At 38.8% G+C, this 16,712-nt stretch overlaps 1 protein-coding gene and 3 non-coding genes across 17 annotated transcripts in view; all 4 read left to right on the forward strand.

Moving 5' to 3' along the window:
• Positions 1 to 16,712, forward strand: part of CEP295 (centrosomal protein 295) — a 44,794-nt gene that overhangs the window by 22,536 nt on the left and 5,546 nt on the right. For 13 of the 14 annotated variants that reach the window (XR_012509790.1, XR_012509791.1, XM_074372862.1 and 10 more), the window contains 10 exons: positions 411 to 503; positions 650 to 753; positions 2,834 to 2,971; positions 3,488 to 3,585; positions 3,844 to 7,303; positions 8,369 to 8,537; positions 8,679 to 8,822; positions 12,459 to 12,611; positions 15,767 to 15,870; positions 16,386 to 16,488. Coding sequence is in view for 12 of the 14 variants with exons in the window: in XM_074372862.1 (XP_074228963.1) it covers positions 411 to 503; positions 650 to 753; positions 2,834 to 2,971; positions 3,488 to 3,585; positions 3,844 to 7,303; positions 8,369 to 8,537; positions 8,679 to 8,822; positions 12,459 to 12,611; positions 15,767 to 15,870; positions 16,386 to 16,488 (4,566 nt within the window). In the remaining 2 variants the exon portion in view is untranslated. Of the gene's footprint in view, positions 1 to 410; positions 504 to 647; positions 754 to 2,817; positions 2,972 to 3,487; positions 3,586 to 3,843; positions 7,304 to 8,368; positions 8,538 to 8,678; positions 8,823 to 12,458; positions 12,612 to 15,766; positions 15,871 to 16,385; positions 16,489 to 16,712 lie in introns of those variants that run through there. The other variant, XM_045508990.2, reaches the window with a different exon arrangement.
• Positions 11,525 to 11,606, forward strand: TRNAS-AGA (transfer RNA serine (anticodon AGA)). Its single transcript has one exon. It is a non-coding gene; the product is annotated as a tRNA-Ser (tRNA).
• Positions 15,987 to 16,066, forward strand: LOC123613837 (small nucleolar RNA U2-19). Its single transcript, XR_006721279.1, has one exon. It is a non-coding gene; the product is annotated as a small nucleolar RNA U2-19 (small nucleolar RNA).
• LOC123613836 (small nucleolar RNA U2-30) lies at positions 16,234 to 16,301 on the forward strand. Its single transcript, XR_006721278.1, has one exon. It is a non-coding gene; the product is annotated as a small nucleolar RNA U2-30 (small nucleolar RNA).

Genomic DNA, 16,712 nt, shown 5'->3' on the forward strand with positions numbered 1-16,712 from the left:
TATGATCAAAGTGAACTGCTTTAACTTCCTTCTCTGCTCTGGTTTCACAAATAATGAAGATCCTAGTATCTAAATATGTCAAAGATACATTTAAATTTCTTTATCTTCTCTTTTTACACTTTGGTGCCCTGCTTAGTCTACTCTTTTTATACAGTTACACTGTGTTGGAAACTCTGTTGGCCTATCTTTTAAATCAGTTCTCCTTTTTTTTCCTTTTTGTTTATAATTTTAGTCTTACACCTATCTTTTTATATTAGGCTCAAGTTTATTGGATAAAATATGTCATCATCTATAGTAAATAAATCATTCAGGTGGACCAAGACTGAATTATTAATCAGAATGTAGATTTTTGTTACATTGTTCCGCTTTAAATTTGATAGTGATGATATGTTCATAATTATCTATTACAGTTGTTGAAAGTGACACCCTAACAGTTGACTCTGGACCACTTACTAGTGAAGATAAACCACTTTCATACATTGCAGACTCTGAAAAGAAACAAGGTATTTTTAGTCACATCCTCAAATTAAATTTGCTTGACTGAATCTTTTACCTAATAAAGTTACATGTAATAAATGAATAAAGGGCGTTATAGTGGTATCAAATTCAAAAGTATTGAAACTAATTTCTGCTTTGGGGATTCTCTTAGAAATGAACGAGACTCAGCCTATCACAGCTGTAGCTCAGAGTTCTGTTCTGCTTCATCCTCACGAAGAAGCAGCCAGAATTAGAATGGCAGCAAGGCAGAAACAGGTAATTTGACATTTTTATCTTTAAAGGCTTCTTTCCTTCCCTAGGCACTGTAGTTTTGTTTGACCAGTGAAATTTGTCCTAACATCGGGCAGCTTTTGATACATCTCTTCTACCTTGTCTTAACACTTTCATTTGATAGGAAGTTCTTTATCTTTGCTTATACTACTCCTTTGGCCCTTACTGCTTCTGCTTGATGTTTTATACTCTGATATGTATCTTATCTTCCCTATAAAATTTATCAGCTTTTTTTAAAGGTGGAGACTTTTTAAAAAATTTAATTTATCCTACATAGTTTCTGGTCAGTGCCTTATACAGAGTTAAGTACTCAATAAATATTTGTTGAATGAATGAGTCTCTGTAGCAATATTAAACATTCAGCTGGGCTTTGTAAACCCAGAAGTTTTTTTGAAAAAAGTATTTCAGAGGAAATTTTAAAATTCAATTTCTGTAGGTATAATATTGGTCCCTTCTCCTTTTTTTTAACACCTTTATTGTGGTATGGTTCCTATACAGTAGACTACACATATTTCAGATGTCCAATCTGATGAATTTTGATAAGATGTAGACACCAATGAAACCATCACCACAATCAAGATAGCTAACATTTCCATCACTCCCCAAGAGGTGCAGTTTTCGAATTCCCAATTTATCCTTTCCCACCCCCTTTTCCTCCTGGTAACCATAAGTTTGTTCTCTATGTCTGTGAGTCTGTTTCTGTTTTGTAGATAAGTTCCTTTGTGTCCTTTGTTTTAGATTCCATATATAAGCAATATCATGCTGCATCTTGCTTTATCTTTCTGGCTGGTCCTTTCTACTTTAATGAAAGATTTTCTTAACACAGATCACCTTGAAAGAGGCTAATTGTTACTAAGCCAGTCAGTTTATAGCCATAGTTTTTATAAAAATACAGCTGGGAGTGACAGTTCTAGGAGCCAGTATTTCTTCTCATATAAGTGTTTTCTAATCAATATTCTAAAACAGTATTGTCCAATAGAACGTTCCACAGTAATGGAAATGTTCCACATCTATGTCCAGTATGGTAGCTGCTAGTTACATGGGCTGTTGAATACCTGAAATATGAGTAGTGCATCTGAGGAACTACATTTAAAAATGTATTTATTTTGGATTGATCTAAATTTTCATAGTCACATGTAGTTAGTGAGTACTGTGTTGGTAGTGCAGTTCTAGAGGTACTACAGAACTGTAAGTGGTTTAAATTCAGTGGCTTCTATGAGTGAGGGAAAGTAAGGAAGATGAAGACAGGACCTCAGCTCTAGCCACTATGGCCTGATTAGAAATAGGTAGTATCATGCTGAGACATTTTTTATTTTGAAAACAAGATCATTCTTCATTATTTTTAGTAGAATTGTTCCTCTTAATAAAACTTGACATACGTCCCTTTTTCTGTTTAGTCAGCAAATGTTTATTATGTGTGTTTCAAGGACTATTAGGTGTTGGATTTAACAGTTAACCAGACAGACTAGTCCCTGTCGTCACAAATCTTACAGTTACTCTAACGTCTGCTCTTATTTTGTGGATTCGTGTGTGTTGGTATAATTTTAGAGTTTATGTGTCATCCCTCTGCCATTGTCTTCCCATCTGTTTCACACCTGACAGAAAAGACTGAATGAGCTGTTATTTGGCTTGTAGATAACTGCACTTATATATGAGTATGCCTGAGAAATCAAAGTATTTGGAGAGGCCTTGACGTTTAATTTCTTAGGCATTATCCTTACTGAGAACAATGTAAAATTAAAGACATGAGCATGGAACTTGCTACCTCTCTGGAGGTGGTTCTTCAGGGATGATCAAGGTTTCCCTGTGCTCCCAGAGAACAGTAGTTACTCTTCATTTTTTCATCCTCTTGTGCTTCTTTAATTCTCTTCCTTTTTCTCTTTTCCCCTTTTCCTGTCTTGCTCCCTTCCTCCCTCTGGCAGTGGCAATAACAGATAGAACATCACTTTTTCTTGGATAATGGGTACTCCTGGCTATGAGACCTTTTTCTTTTTAATATAATGCATATAAACTTTTCATTTGTGTGAGTTTTTGTTAATAGATCAATAGTATTTTTGTCACTTAGATAATGGAAATAGAAGAACAGAAGCAAAAGCAGTTGGAATTACTTGAACAAATTGAACAACAGAAATTAAGATTAGAAACTGATTGCTTCAGGGCTCAGCTGGAAGAAGAAAAGAGAAAAAAAACTCTGCAGACTGGGGTAGGATGCAGGAAATCTCATCCCTACATAGATTGTTGGTGGATAAGAAAGTAGGAGCAATCTTAGCACTCAGAAAAGTAAAATACATTTCTAATTCGTATTTGATAATTTTCTAAAATAATGTGTGTATACAAATAAGTTTTTACAAACCTAATGACTTTGTCTTTTAGTGTCTGGAGGGTGCTAATATATGTGACTTTGATTTTTATGTAGTGTGCATGTTGAGCTCTTGGACTTGACACTAAAGGAGAGTGGTAGATCTCTTCATTTTTTTAATAATGGAAGTGCCAGTCTTTTTTTTTTTTTAATGGAAGTACTGGGGATTGAACCCAGGACCTCCTGCATGCTAGGCAAGCCTCTCCCACTGAGCTAAACCCCACCCCCTGTGCTAGTCTTTTTTATTTAAAAAACGAAAAAAATTATGGAAATTTACAGTTACAGAACCTCAGTTTATGTAAAATAGTTTAATACTTCTTTCTGGATTTGCCTTTTAATTAGTAGCTTTGTCTTTTTTAGGTTGGCACTGCTCCAGCATCAGGCACTGTAATTTCTGATGAAGATAGTCATAGGCAGATGATTCGTAACTACCAACAACAGCTGTTACAGCAAAACAGGTATTAGCTGGGGTACAGTTTATATGTGATAGTGTGTGGCTGCATCTTCAGGATTATTTGGTTTATGTGAAGATCTAATTGAGATTCCCTTAGAACCATGGCATGTAGATATCTCAAAGGGCAATGTTGAATTGTTCCATTTCTGCCATGATGATGGCCACCCCTAGATTGCAATCTGTTGAGTTTAATGTATAGACACTTGAGAACATGGGGCATTTTTTCCATCAAAAAACAATAATGTTTGTTTGTTTGGGGTAGGCTTCACAGACAGTCTGTTGAAACAGCCCGGAAACGATTACTGGAATATCAGACTATGTTAAAAGAAAAGTACCCGTCCATGTCGGCTACGCCACTGGTATCTGATTCTGTTGCATCAGTACCACCACAGGAATCTGAACAACCTGCTGTTATATCAGAGCATCAGGATCAAGGTCAGAGACCCAAGTTAAGTCCTGACAAACATCAACCTGTGCAGCCTATGCAGATCTCCAACTCAGAGCAAGATTCTCAGGTTCCAAGACAAAAGTGCTTTCCACAGAGACAGGTAGAAACAACTGGAACATTAATCACTTCAGATGTTTTGGCCAAGCAAGCTTTGGAACCACAAGAGCAGCTAAAGCAACTCTCACAGTCTGAAACACAACAGAGAGACTATACATTGGTCCCTAAAGACTCTCATACACTTTCAAGAGCTTTGTCACATGAGAAGCCACTGACATTACAGGAGGCTAGAGAACGAGCTGAAACATCTAGGGCGACAGCTTTTCCAACTTCAGACTCCCAGCAAGTGTCAGAGGACAGTGGAAGTGTATCTTCTAAGCTAATCGAACCTTCTTCATTCCTACCATTGGTACCTGAGCGTTCTTTTAGTTGTCTGCCTACTAAAGTTGAGTCTGGAGACATCCAGGAACCCTTCTCAGCTATGAGCAAAAGTATAGCTTCTGTAAACCATTATGTAGTTGGCCAAATGCAGGAAAAGTTTTTGCCATCTTCAGAGACTATCACAGCCCAACAGGATAATTTGAAGGCCCTCCAAGAACAGTTAGACCTACAGAAGGAAGTTCTTCGATCAAGACAGGCAGCTCAGGAGCAGTTGCTTTTGTGCAAACAGAAAGAATTGGAAGGGCAAACTGGCCTCTCTGTATTCCTTCCATTGGTACCTCTGGATTCGTTTGCTTCACTGCCTTTTGCCAAAGCTGAATCAGGGAGAAACCAGGAATCTTCTCCAACCAAGAATGAGACTGCAGGTTCCTCAGGCCATCCAGGGGTGCTACAAGTTCCAGATAGGCTTTTGAGTTTTTCACAGCCTATCCTGTCACAGCAAGATAATTTTAAGTTTCTCCAAGAGCAGTTAAGTATTCAGAGGGACAGCCTTCAGGCTAGGCGGGAAGCCCAGGAAGTATTATGTGTACATAAACAGGGTGAATTGGATGGGAGGGTATGGGCTCAGCAGAGTGAGTCCCCTTCTCTCCCATCTCAGGTAGCTCAGCGTACATTTACTTCAATGCCTTCTGCTGGTACTCAATCTCAAAAAATCCAGAAGCAATATTCACCTAAGAGTGAGAAGGGGCTTCTCTCAAGCCAATCTGAAATCCCCAAATCTCATGATGGATCTTCGAGTTTCCTACAGCAGTTCCTGCCTTTGCATGATAGTTTGAAGTTGCTCCAGGAGCAGCTGACGACACAGAGGGATGCTCTTCAGGCGAGGTATGGAGCCCAGGCAGAATTACTTCTACGTAGACAGAGGAATTTGGGAGCCTCGAAGTCTGTGCAGATGAGTTCTTCATTCCCACCAACGGTCGCTCACCGTTCAGTTGCTTCACAAGCTTCTAAAACTGGGCCTGGAAGAATTCAGAACTTTTATTTCTCTGAGGAGAGTGTTACTCCCTCAAGTTATTTGGTAATGCCAACATTTCAGGATGCGTCTCTTCGTTTTCCACAGTGCAGCCTTCCACAGCAACAAAATTTAACACCACTCCAAGGTCAGTCACACATTCAGAGGGTAACACTTGGTGCTAAACCAGAAACTCAGGAAATTGTGCACAAACAAAATGAATTAGAAAAAAAAACCTCTTCTGAACAGACTGCTACCTCTTTATCCCTGTCTCAGGGAGCTGAATCTGAAAGATTCCAGGAATTTAAGTCACTCAAGAGTGACAGTCCAGTTCCGTTAAGCCATTCAAAGATCCCAAGATTTCAAGAAAGACTTCTGGGACTTTCACAGCATGTACAAACCCTGCGAGATGACTTGGAGGGACACCAACGAAGGTTAGACCCGGAAGAGGAGGCCCTTCATCTTAACCAGGAAACCCAAGGAAACGTATCTTCTGAACAAGCTGGCCTGTCATTCATACCCCAGTTAGGACAGCTTTCATTGACTTCATTGCCTTCTGCTGAATCTCTTACCACCCAGGAACCTCTTTCAGTAGAGAGTGATGGTGGCCATTTTCAGATCCCACAATTGCAGGATAGGCTTTTGAAGATAACACAACTTATTCATCCTCAACAAGATAATCTGAGGGCACTTCAAGAACAATTGGCTACACAGAGGGAAGCCATCATTCAGTCTAGACAGGAAGCTCGGGGAGAGTCACTTCTGCGTGAACAGAGTGAGTGGAAGGGAAGAGCATCCCCTGAGCAGGCTGGCACCCTTTCCTTCCTCGTGCAGCATCCTTTTAGTCCGCTACCTCTTAGAGAATCTGGGAGAATCCGAGAACCTTGTTCGACTAAGAGTGATAATGTAGTCTCGGGTCACTCTGAGGTACCACGGTCGCCTGGAAGGCTTGCAGGTTTACCCGAGCCCGTTTCACCTAAGCAGGATTATCCGATTACATTTTCACAAGAACACTTGTACTCACAGACAAATTCCCTTCCATCTATTGAGAACACCCAGAAAGAAATGGTTTTGCCCAGACAATATAAATTTGAGGACAAGTCATCTGAACATTTTATCCAGCCTCACCACGGTGATTTGAAAGCACGGCAACAGCAGTCAGATACACAAAACGAAGTCCAAGAAGAACTGCTTTTGCAAAGAGTAAGTGAATTGGAGAAAGGGGTATCCTCTGAGCAGACCAGCACCCCTTCATCCTTATCCCAGACAGCACTGCCTGTTGCTGACTCTGAAAGAACCCGAAAGGCTTCTCCAATCAGAAGTGGCAGTACTGTTCCCTCAAGTCACCCTGGGATTCCAGGGTCTCAGGACAGGCTTTTGAGTTTCTCCCAGGCTGTTCTGTCTCAGCAAGATCATGTGTCAGCACAGTTGGGTGCACAGAGGGAAGTGCTGCGTTTTACTGAAAAGGCCCAGGAAGAACTGCCTTTAAACAGACAGACAAAGCCGATTGAAAGTGAGTCTTCAGAGCACGCTGTTCCATCTTTGTTTCTACCCATGGAAAGAGAGCATTCATTTATTCCACTGCCTTTTGCTGAGGTAAAATCTAAAGACATCAATGAATTGTATTCAGGCAAGAATGAACGTGCAGCCCCCTCAAGCGTTTCTGTGAGCCCAAGACTTCAAGATAGATTTTTGAGTTTTTCACAGCCTGTCTTAGCTCAGCAAGATAATCTGGGACTTCAGAAGCAGCTGGACCTTCAAAGAGAAGTTCTGCATTATAGTCAAAAAGCCCAAAAAGAATTGCTTGTACAGAGACAAGCAGCATTACAGCAGCAGATACAGAAACATCAAGAGACTTTGAAGGATTTCTTTAAAAACAGTCAGGTATGTATAAACTCGAATGTCCAAGAATAAAACATTGGCGGTGACCCAACTCAGCCAAGCTAAATACTCGTTTTAAACCTACGCCAAAGTAAGTTCTTAGTTATTGAGAATAAATGGCTTGCCCCAAACTGTGCTTTAGTTTTCTACCTTAAACAACATGGAAATTAAAGCATAAAAACTGATCTACCCTGCGTGGTGTTTATAAGGTTAATAGTTATTCAGAGCCCAACTAATTTCAGCCAGTCGTTTGATAACCAAACTCAAACATCATTAGAAATGTAGGTTGCCATTTGAAGTTTTGTTATAAAGGGTTTCGAGCTACCACAAGAAGATTACATTGTAAAATAACTAGTCCGCAGAGTTCCTCTTAGGTAAGTAGTGGACATGGTGCTTTCTGTATAGCACTTGTTGACACTGGTACAGAATCAAAATCAGTACTGTCTTTTTCCTCAAGTGGCAGTGTCAGTATCATTGCCTGTTATGAAAGTGGTGTGATTTTAGGCTGATGGACAGCTGGCCCTGTTGCTTGTGATCAGGTTGTTAAGAGGACTCTGTTATGGTCACTCAGAGACATCTGTTCATAGTTTCTCTACATGGGAGAAAATATATTCTCCTAAATATGAATGTGTCCATTTTATTTTGAAAGGTCACTTCGAAATTTTTGAGTTAGCCTAAGTAGAATTCTACAAATCCTTTGATGCCCAGAAGCTTGAGTTGAGTTCATGAGAACTTGAGTTCTAGGGATTTACTGGTCTTTTTAAGGAAAAGTAATGGAAAAAGAAGAGCAGAGAGGGATACAAGTATAATCTCTTATTGAAAGATACAGTGGAGGCTACATTTTTAGGTTCAAAGCTGTGGTTGGTTCTACTTTTCAATGAAATTATTACCCTCTCAGTATTAGAAGCATTTCTCATTTTTAATCTGTAGATAAAGTTTTAATAATGTGGTTGATGGACCTATTTATTTGGTTGAGGTTCTAATTTAAGAAGGGAGATGTAAATCTAATGATTTCTTCACATGATCCTTTATCGTGTCATCCCCACCCTCATCTGTCTACTTCTTCAGACAAGTAAGCCCACAGTTGAAAATAATTTTGAAACCCAGAAGCTCAAAGAATGGCTTCCTCATCTCCAAGATCTAGCAAAAGATGATCAGGAAAACATCAGTCCTGCAGATAGGAGCAGCTGGGATGAAAATCAACTCCTTTCTGAAGATAGTAAAGCCAAGCAAAGTGGTAAGATAACTGCATTTGTTGTACTGATTATCCTGACGATGCTTCTTGTTTTTCCTGCCTCCTGCAGCTTGCTAGTTGAACAAAAGCTTGTTGTGTGTTAACAGATTTATATTGTGCCTAACTTTATTGTTGACTTGATAGGTGAGCATCTGGATAAAGAAGTGGGTAGGAGACCCTCCAAGCCACCTGTAGCAAAAGTTAAATGTGGATTGGACTTGACCCCACATGAACTTAGTGCTATACAAGAGGTAGAATCACCAGCAAGCGGCAGAACTTCTATGCTAGGTAAACAGATGGTTTTCTAAGTTTGCCAGTTTTCTACATTTTTTTCAGGATGCTGAATTTTTGTTTGTTGTAGGAACTTAGCCTGTGAGTATTCATGAAAGGAAAAAAAATGGTTTACGTAAACAGTATTTAAAATGTGGGCTTGAAGAAATGTGTCATTAGGTAACCAGTTTCTTTGTCTTATGCATGGGGAAAAGCAATTTATTGTAGACAGAAATTCTCTGACATCCCGTATTCTGACACCCTTGCTTCCCTCTGCTTCCTTTCATGTCTGCGTTCTAAACCAGTTCTCTAGGGTGTTACTCAGTCTCTTCTCTTTTCCCTTGCTGCTCTTTCACTTTGGTACCTTCACTCTTCTTTTCCTGTATCTTTCACAGGATAATATTGATGCTTAAAGTCCTGGCTTTAAGGACAGAACAGGTATATTTCTTCACTGTACTTCTTCCTAGATTCAGTTATCTAGAATTCCTCCCTGCAGTCCTTAGTAAATAGCCTATTTGAATTTTATAATTATTCCTAGATTTCAGACCAAATAATTTTCTTTTTCAAATTTATCAAAGCAAGTCCTTTTTTAAGGGCGGAAGATTAGCTTTGTCAGTAGGAAGGTTCAGAGAAGTGTAATGTTAATATTAGCTATTTTAGTCCTGAGCCATAAAATATTACATCTTTGCTTCTGGCTGAAAGAGTTTAAGAAAATCGAGACTCAGAATAATTCTGAAGAATCACTCCCCCTTCTAGTTTCTTCTTGTGTGTTATAGAAATTATAACATAAAGTAATGATTTTATTACTAGACTTTGGAAGCTTTTCTCCTTTTTGCACTATTTGGCAAAGCACAAATGTTCAGGGACATGGTGCTTTCCCTAATTCAGAGTGAGCATTGGGACGTTCTCACCGTTGTTGAGTTATGTTAGAGGTTGCAAAAATGCCATGTTGTCTAAAAGGGAAAGCTGTATGTTCCCCCACCTTCACCTCCTTATCCTTCAGTCTTTTCTTCAGTGAAAAGTACCCAGATGGAAGTCTTGACACTTTCCCTTATCTACATCTCTCCGACACCCAACAAATTACCAGTTCTCCGTTCTACTTGGTCAGCTCTGGAATCTGTCCACTTGTTTCCAGTCTCACTACCACTCTTTTAATTCAGGCTCTCATTTCTTTTCTTGAAGGGCTGCTACAACTGCCAGTGTCTCCCTGTTTCTAGTCTAGCTTTACTCATTCATTTTCCCATGCTATGCTCAGAGTAATCTTCCTCTATTTCTCTCTTTTTAAAACTCTTCAGTGGTTTCCCTTTGACTCGAGGAATAAGTCTAAATTAAGTCTTACATCTCTAGCTTCACCCACCAGGCACTTCATGATCTCACTCCCTTCCTTCAGGGTTGAGCACCACTTGTGTGGAGTGAACTTGACCGGAACTATTCACGTATCCCTCTCGTGTGCTCTTTGGGAGCCTTCACCATAGCCTTTACCACATTTCTTTTGGGTAATACTTTCAATCGAAATATTATAGGCAAGTAGTTTAAAAAGGCAAATAGTGCTGAAAGGCTACAACATGAAGACATTTCCTCTTACCTGCACGCCCCCTACCCCTTAGTCCTGCTCACGAGAGGCAGTCACTTTTCAAGTCTTCTAGGTGTTTCTTGTATTTATCTCTGTAGTTGGCAGTGGATTTTAGCAAAAGTTAGGCCAGATGTTAAATACTGCTAAAATAATTTGATATCATACCATTTTCTCCGTTTGTGGGGATAACTTTCAGTTGGAAATTGGATGACCTGTGTCATGCACTCTTAACAAGAGTATTAGTACCCCCAAAGGGGACGAAGATTGGTTCTTGGAGAGATGAAAAAGTCTTGCTCTTTATATACCAAAGCACAGATCTACATTAAAAGATAGACGGTATATCTATAATTATTAAATTTCACAGAGTTAGGAGGCAATTAGGGAAGAAAGTCTAAAAAGGCTGCTTAGGTGGGTGGTGATGAAGTTCATGTTGAGAAACACTGATCTATATTATATTATTCTTCCAATTTTCTTTTTTTCTGTATAGTTCATTTCCTTTTATTTTGGTTTTACTTTCTGGGAGAATTTTCTCAGCTTTTTCTTGTAACTTTTCTTGGGAATTTTTATTTGGCTCTCAAACTGTAGTTTCTAAAAGCTTGCTCTCTTTCTTGATTTTTTTTTTACCACAACATCCTGCTGTTGTTTTTTCATGGGTGGAAAATAGTACCCACTTTGAATATTTACAGGTTTTTGTTTGTTTGGATTCCTGTATTTTCTGTTTGTCTGAGTTCTTTTGTTCCCTTTTTTGTTGTTGTTTCTATCTGATATTTTAGGAGCTTTTCTCTAATATCTTGCATTTTAAGTGGGACACTAAAAGTCTGATTGGAAATTCTATAGGTAGGGACCTTATTTACTTCTAGATTTCATTGGAAAAGGTGGCTTTTCATTGAGGGCCCTAACCTTAGTATCTGTGGTTCTTTTCCCTGAGCAATTTAGTTTAGTTTCTTCAAAAAAAGATCCATCAAGCCTGATACAAGCCTGGCTGTTGCTGTCATGGAGCCAGACTCAGGGGATCTGAGTTGAGGATGCAGACTTTCTTTTAATACCCCTTATTGCGTTCTATTTCCTTATGGCATTCTGTTTCTTCCTTTTACCCTTGCCCCTCTCAGTGCCTATCCCCCTAAATTCAGAGTGTATTTGGATTCACGTAGTTGTGGCCAAGTGGTTAAGGTGATGGACTAGAAATCCATTGGGATTTCCCCACACAGGTTCAGATCCTGTCAACTATGGTACCTCTCCCCTTGGAAAAGTGATCCTTTGACAGTTTTCCAGTTTGAGAGTCAAAATTTGATCACATGCAGAGTGTATGTGATTCAATTTCTCCAAAATATAAAGCCTTTAGTCTTCTTTGGGGATGATGTCGAGGGACAGGGATCTCAGGTGATGGGAGGGATCTGTTCAGGGTACATATTTTTAAACCTTCTCCCTGTTTTCAGTCCCCTGATACACACCTTTTATAATACCCGGTGCCTTTAATTCCCAAGTGTTTCTGGGGTTCTGCACAGTAGATTAGCTTCTACTTTTCAGTGTCTCCCACTCCTTTATTTGCTTGTTTTTATTTCTGTATCAAAGTGTAACATTCAGAGAAGTGTACAAATCATAAGTGTTTATCACAGTGATTATTACTTTGATAATCACCCTCAGGTAAACCCCATCCATGCCAGGAACTGGAATGTTAGAGAACGCCATAAACTCTTCCCTGTACCCTCCCAGTTACTCTTCCTTTTCTCCCCAGGGTAAACCCCTGCCTCGATCTCTTATACCACAGATTAGCTGTGGCTATTTTTCAACTTTATATTATGAATGCACATTGTACCTTGTAATACTTAATGGTTAGTGAATTCTCGAGGCATTTTTCCTATAATTAGTCAGTACTGAAGCATTATCTGGTTTTATAGGAAGTAGGTCTATCACTAAAACTTAGTAAAATTGAAGTAAAATAATTTAAAGGCCATGTGAAAGTTAAGCATTTATTATTTTCTTGCTGCATAGTTCAAGTCTTTAAGAGTTCAGATTTTTACCCACAGTCTAAATTGCCATTTTTGTGGAAATCTAGTGAGTCCATTTTTTTCACCTCCCAGGTAAATCAGAGTTTTATCAAGACAGGGACCCCCTGAGGGTCTCAATAAGTCGAGAACAAAGTTTTCTTGGGAGCCCCCTGGACCGTGATCCACGTGGTCACCTTCACCCAGTTGCCCAGGAGAACATCCGTGATGCCGACTCTGCTGAAGCAGGTGAGAGAGGAAGAAATTGAGAGTGGAGTTGCTGTGGACAAAAAATAGTCACTGTAGTGCCATTGTAATGACAAACGGTAAATGACCTCAGTGACTGTCGCTAATAGAATCATACCCAACTGTGCGGTTTCGTGAAGGTGTTAAATGAGGGGAGAAGGCTGTGTTCATGCATTTGAAAACTTGAGAATGAGAATCACCAGTGTGTTGTACAGGTTACCCTTTGTTGGAGATTGGGTTTCACTTTTTATTTCATACATTCACATACTGTAAAAGAAATGTTTTCTACAAGAGGCATGTATTATTTCTGTATGTGAAAAGTTTAATGAGGGAAGTGAAGTTTATTTAGAGAATAAGAAATTTCGCTTTTAAATCGTTGCACTGAGTAAATGCTAGTAGGAAGTACGTTAGGGTACAAGGTTTTTACAGTTGGCAACCTCTACAGATGGTGTTTAAGCCTATTTGTAACAATCCAGATTTAATTAAATTCCATTAAATATCATCTTTAAAAAATTCTGTGGCATTCTGAATGAGCTGCTTTATGTTTATTTCTAAATATTGGAAAATAAGAGTTATAAGGAAAAGACTTCAAATAACTTAAGTCTTCTACCCAGAGACAACCAGTGTTAATTTTCTTGCTTTTGGATGCATGCACACTTAAAACAAGCTGTTTCATGTGTGTGACAGTGACCCCACAGAGCACAGTTCCAGTGCTGCTTTATTGGTTGTAAAGCACCTGTTAAGTAGTTACCTTTTCTAACCAGATTTCTTTTTGTTTTAGCGGTCACATACACTTGGATAATTGCTTTCTTAGTTGTATCTAGAGTTGAATAGAATGAGAGATGAGGGAGATCTGCTCCCTTTTTGAGGGCTTACAGAAAAATTGGCTTTAGCATCTCCGTTTTTCATTGGAGATTGAAATACCTACAAGTAAAATTTCCAGTGAATTACATACAGTTTTTGACATTTTAAAATAACACCATCACTATTCTTTTAGATTTAGCCAGTGAATACTTGCATTTCCTTTTTATTCTACCTGCCAGCATCCTTTGGCCAATGACTACCAAGCACACCTGTAATTGAAGAGAAGCAGGGTGCTTTGACTTGTTGCGGTGAGATAGAATGCGCACCGTGGGGAACCATGAGGTGAATGAGTGAGAGGTGTTAGAAAGGACTTTTTAGATTTGTGCTTTTATTAGGTGATTGAGGGGAGCGGTTCAAGCAAAAGGGGCTTTGCTTATTAGTATTGGATATTGTCAGGAAGCAGGGGTAATTTTATTATCAGATACCTAGAAAAATTCTTACATAGGAGGTAGGAATAATGGAGTTAGGCTAAGTAAAGCTGTAACTGGTAACACAGCGGTCACTCATGTTAGCCGGGATAAGGAGATGCTTGGTCATTTTTGTGGTTTGGACATTATTCATGGTTTTGCCTATGTTCAGATGTGAGGACTGATGGTCTGATTTTTGTCTTCATCCATCATAGTCACAGAGTGGCCTTTTCTGACATTTGTGTTCTGTGAAGTTGTTCGTGTTTACCAGGAGAACGGCAAGGCCTCACTGCTAGTGCCACGTCCGCTCCTGGCCCTCAGGCTTCTTGTCTCTTTCTCACAATCGTTCCCAGGGTTGTTTAGTTTCTGTCTTACAAGTGGGGAGGGGTGTCCTTTTGTTACTCTCTGTTCCCTCCCTTCCAGTTTCTTCAGGTCTTCATCACCTCAACGTGATTTCTCAGTAGCTTTTTAGGTGGTACCACAAGCTTCGAGCTCTACGCTTTGTTTTGTAGGAAAGCAGGAAATGGTGCTTTGCTTCTGAAGGACAGCAAAACATGTGGCCTTCTTGCATAGCAGTGTGGGAAGATTACTGTGTTTAAGGCGTCGCTTTCATGATGGCACCTCCTAATGGTCCCTATCCAAACTAGTAATACTTCTCTTCCAACTGCTTTCAGGGACCCATCCATTGAATTCATCAGCATCTTAAATAACTCCGACCTCGCTTCTTTCTCTCATTTTTATTTTCCAATACTTACCACTACCCAAATGCTACCCTGGTCACCCTCCTCTGGGGGAATCTTCTTTGATTTATAAGCTGCAGAATTGTGATTATGAAATGACAGATACCTAACTTTCAGCTCCCAACCTAGCTTTTGAAATGAGCTGCTTAAAAAAAGATAACAACTTGCTATAAAATTTCACCATCTCTTATTTTCTTCACTTAAAATTTTCATATGTAAAGACACAACCAAATAATGGTTTAATGGTTAAATCAGTTGTCAAAATAGTATATTTTTAACTAAACGAGAATGGGAGAGAGTAAAAAATTGTATTTAAAAACAATTATATTTTAATATACTACTTGGTATTTGCTCTCTTTCAACAATAAAGTTAATAATGAAACTTCTAAAAAATCTATCTGTAACATAGATATCATTTTATGAATTAACATATACATCCACTCACATATACAGATACGTATGTGTGTGTGTGTGTGTGTCCTGGGTTACCTTTTAGAAGACTTTTTTTTAATTGAAGTATAGTTGACTTAGAAAACATTTCTTTCACAAACATTTAAGAAACATACTTTTAATGTGCATTATCTATATGGTGATAATGAGACAAACTAGTTTATTTTTGGTGGAGCAGTTTTAATTTTATTCTGTTTCAGAGCACAGACGACCATATACTTTGGGCAGCTTTCTCACAAATGTTGGCTGTTGGGAGTAAGAGAAAACCTAACTCAGAATACCTGAATTTCTAATACACAGTATAACTTTTATATATTTTTAATATGTCAAATATAATTACAAATAATAATTTATAATAAAAGCAATACATGTTCATGATTTTAGAGAGCACTGAAAGTTATAAAGAAGTAAAATTCCTCCTTGTCCTTCCAGTCATAAGCAACCACTTTGCACTTTGTTTGGTGTTTTTGTCTTTTTTATGTTTACTTTTCTCCACTTTAAGAGCATACTGTATTTATGATTGAATATTCTTGCTTCTCTTCACTTAAAATAATGACAGTGATTTTTTAATTTTTGGTCTAAGGTAAGGCAACTCTACAAAGCAAAATATGAAATAAAATTGTAGGAAAGCAGGAAATTATGTCCTCTGGTGTTAAAGAATTTGATTTGTCATAATCCACCTGCACCCCCATTTCAGTCAAAGTCGAGGAGGCTGTGGCTGAGAATCATGCAGTATTAAGCCACGCTGTGGAGAAGGAAGAACATCCATATCTGGGTCCAAGTGTGAAGCCAGATGAGAAGGTTGGTAATGTCTTGAGCTGCCTTGTTAGAGCTATTTGGCGTCATACTCTTTTTAGTTTAACGAAGTTGTAGAATATTAAAGCCTGTGTTATCTGAGATCTGCTCTTACTGAAGTGGATCAATGATGAAAATAGCCAAATCTGAGCATCAGAAGACTTTCTAGTCTACCTGATGCATGATCTCTGTACTTCTGAGAAGCAAAAGTGTAAAGTCATTTAAAACAATAAGGGTTTATGTGTGGGGTAGGGGTGTGTGTGTGTGTGTGTGTGTATGTAAAGGTGACAGTGGGTAACTGAGGACTTGTTGATGTGTGAGTGAGAATGGGCTGGGTGTGTGTGTGTGTATGAAAGGCTGATCAGTTCTGAGCAATGATGAAAAGGTTTTACCACTGACCTTTATAACTGAAGGTTTCTACACTTGATCTGAGCTCAGAATTAGTTGCTAATGTTGGTGACTTGGTTTTTTTCTAGAAATTACTTCCTACATTGTGGCCTAATATTCCTCTTAATTTTTAGGCTGAAACACAAGAAGTTTATCGTGAGCCATTATCTTCAATAACAGTTTCTACTGGGAGTATTTTAAGTTATGAAAACACAGATTTGAGCCTTACAGATCGAGGTAAGAATATCAAAATGTAAATAAACTGAAAGACAAGCACCAGTACAGTGGTGAGAGCAAACATTGTTTTTCACAATGTACTGATATGGACTGTTCCTTTAAATCTCAAAAGTATTCCTGCCTGATAGAATATTGGACAGTATGATACTGTAAACATGATTGGAAATCACAGGCCTGCAGACCCACAGAGATAACTGTATGACAATCTCCAATCGCACGTTGAG

The sequence above is a fragment of the Camelus bactrianus genome, chromosome 10, assembly GCF_048773025.1.
Source record: "Camelus bactrianus isolate YW-2024 breed Bactrian camel chromosome 10, ASM4877302v1, whole genome shotgun sequence".
Classification (NCBI taxonomy): Eukaryota; Metazoa; Chordata; class Mammalia; order Artiodactyla; family Camelidae; genus Camelus; species Camelus bactrianus.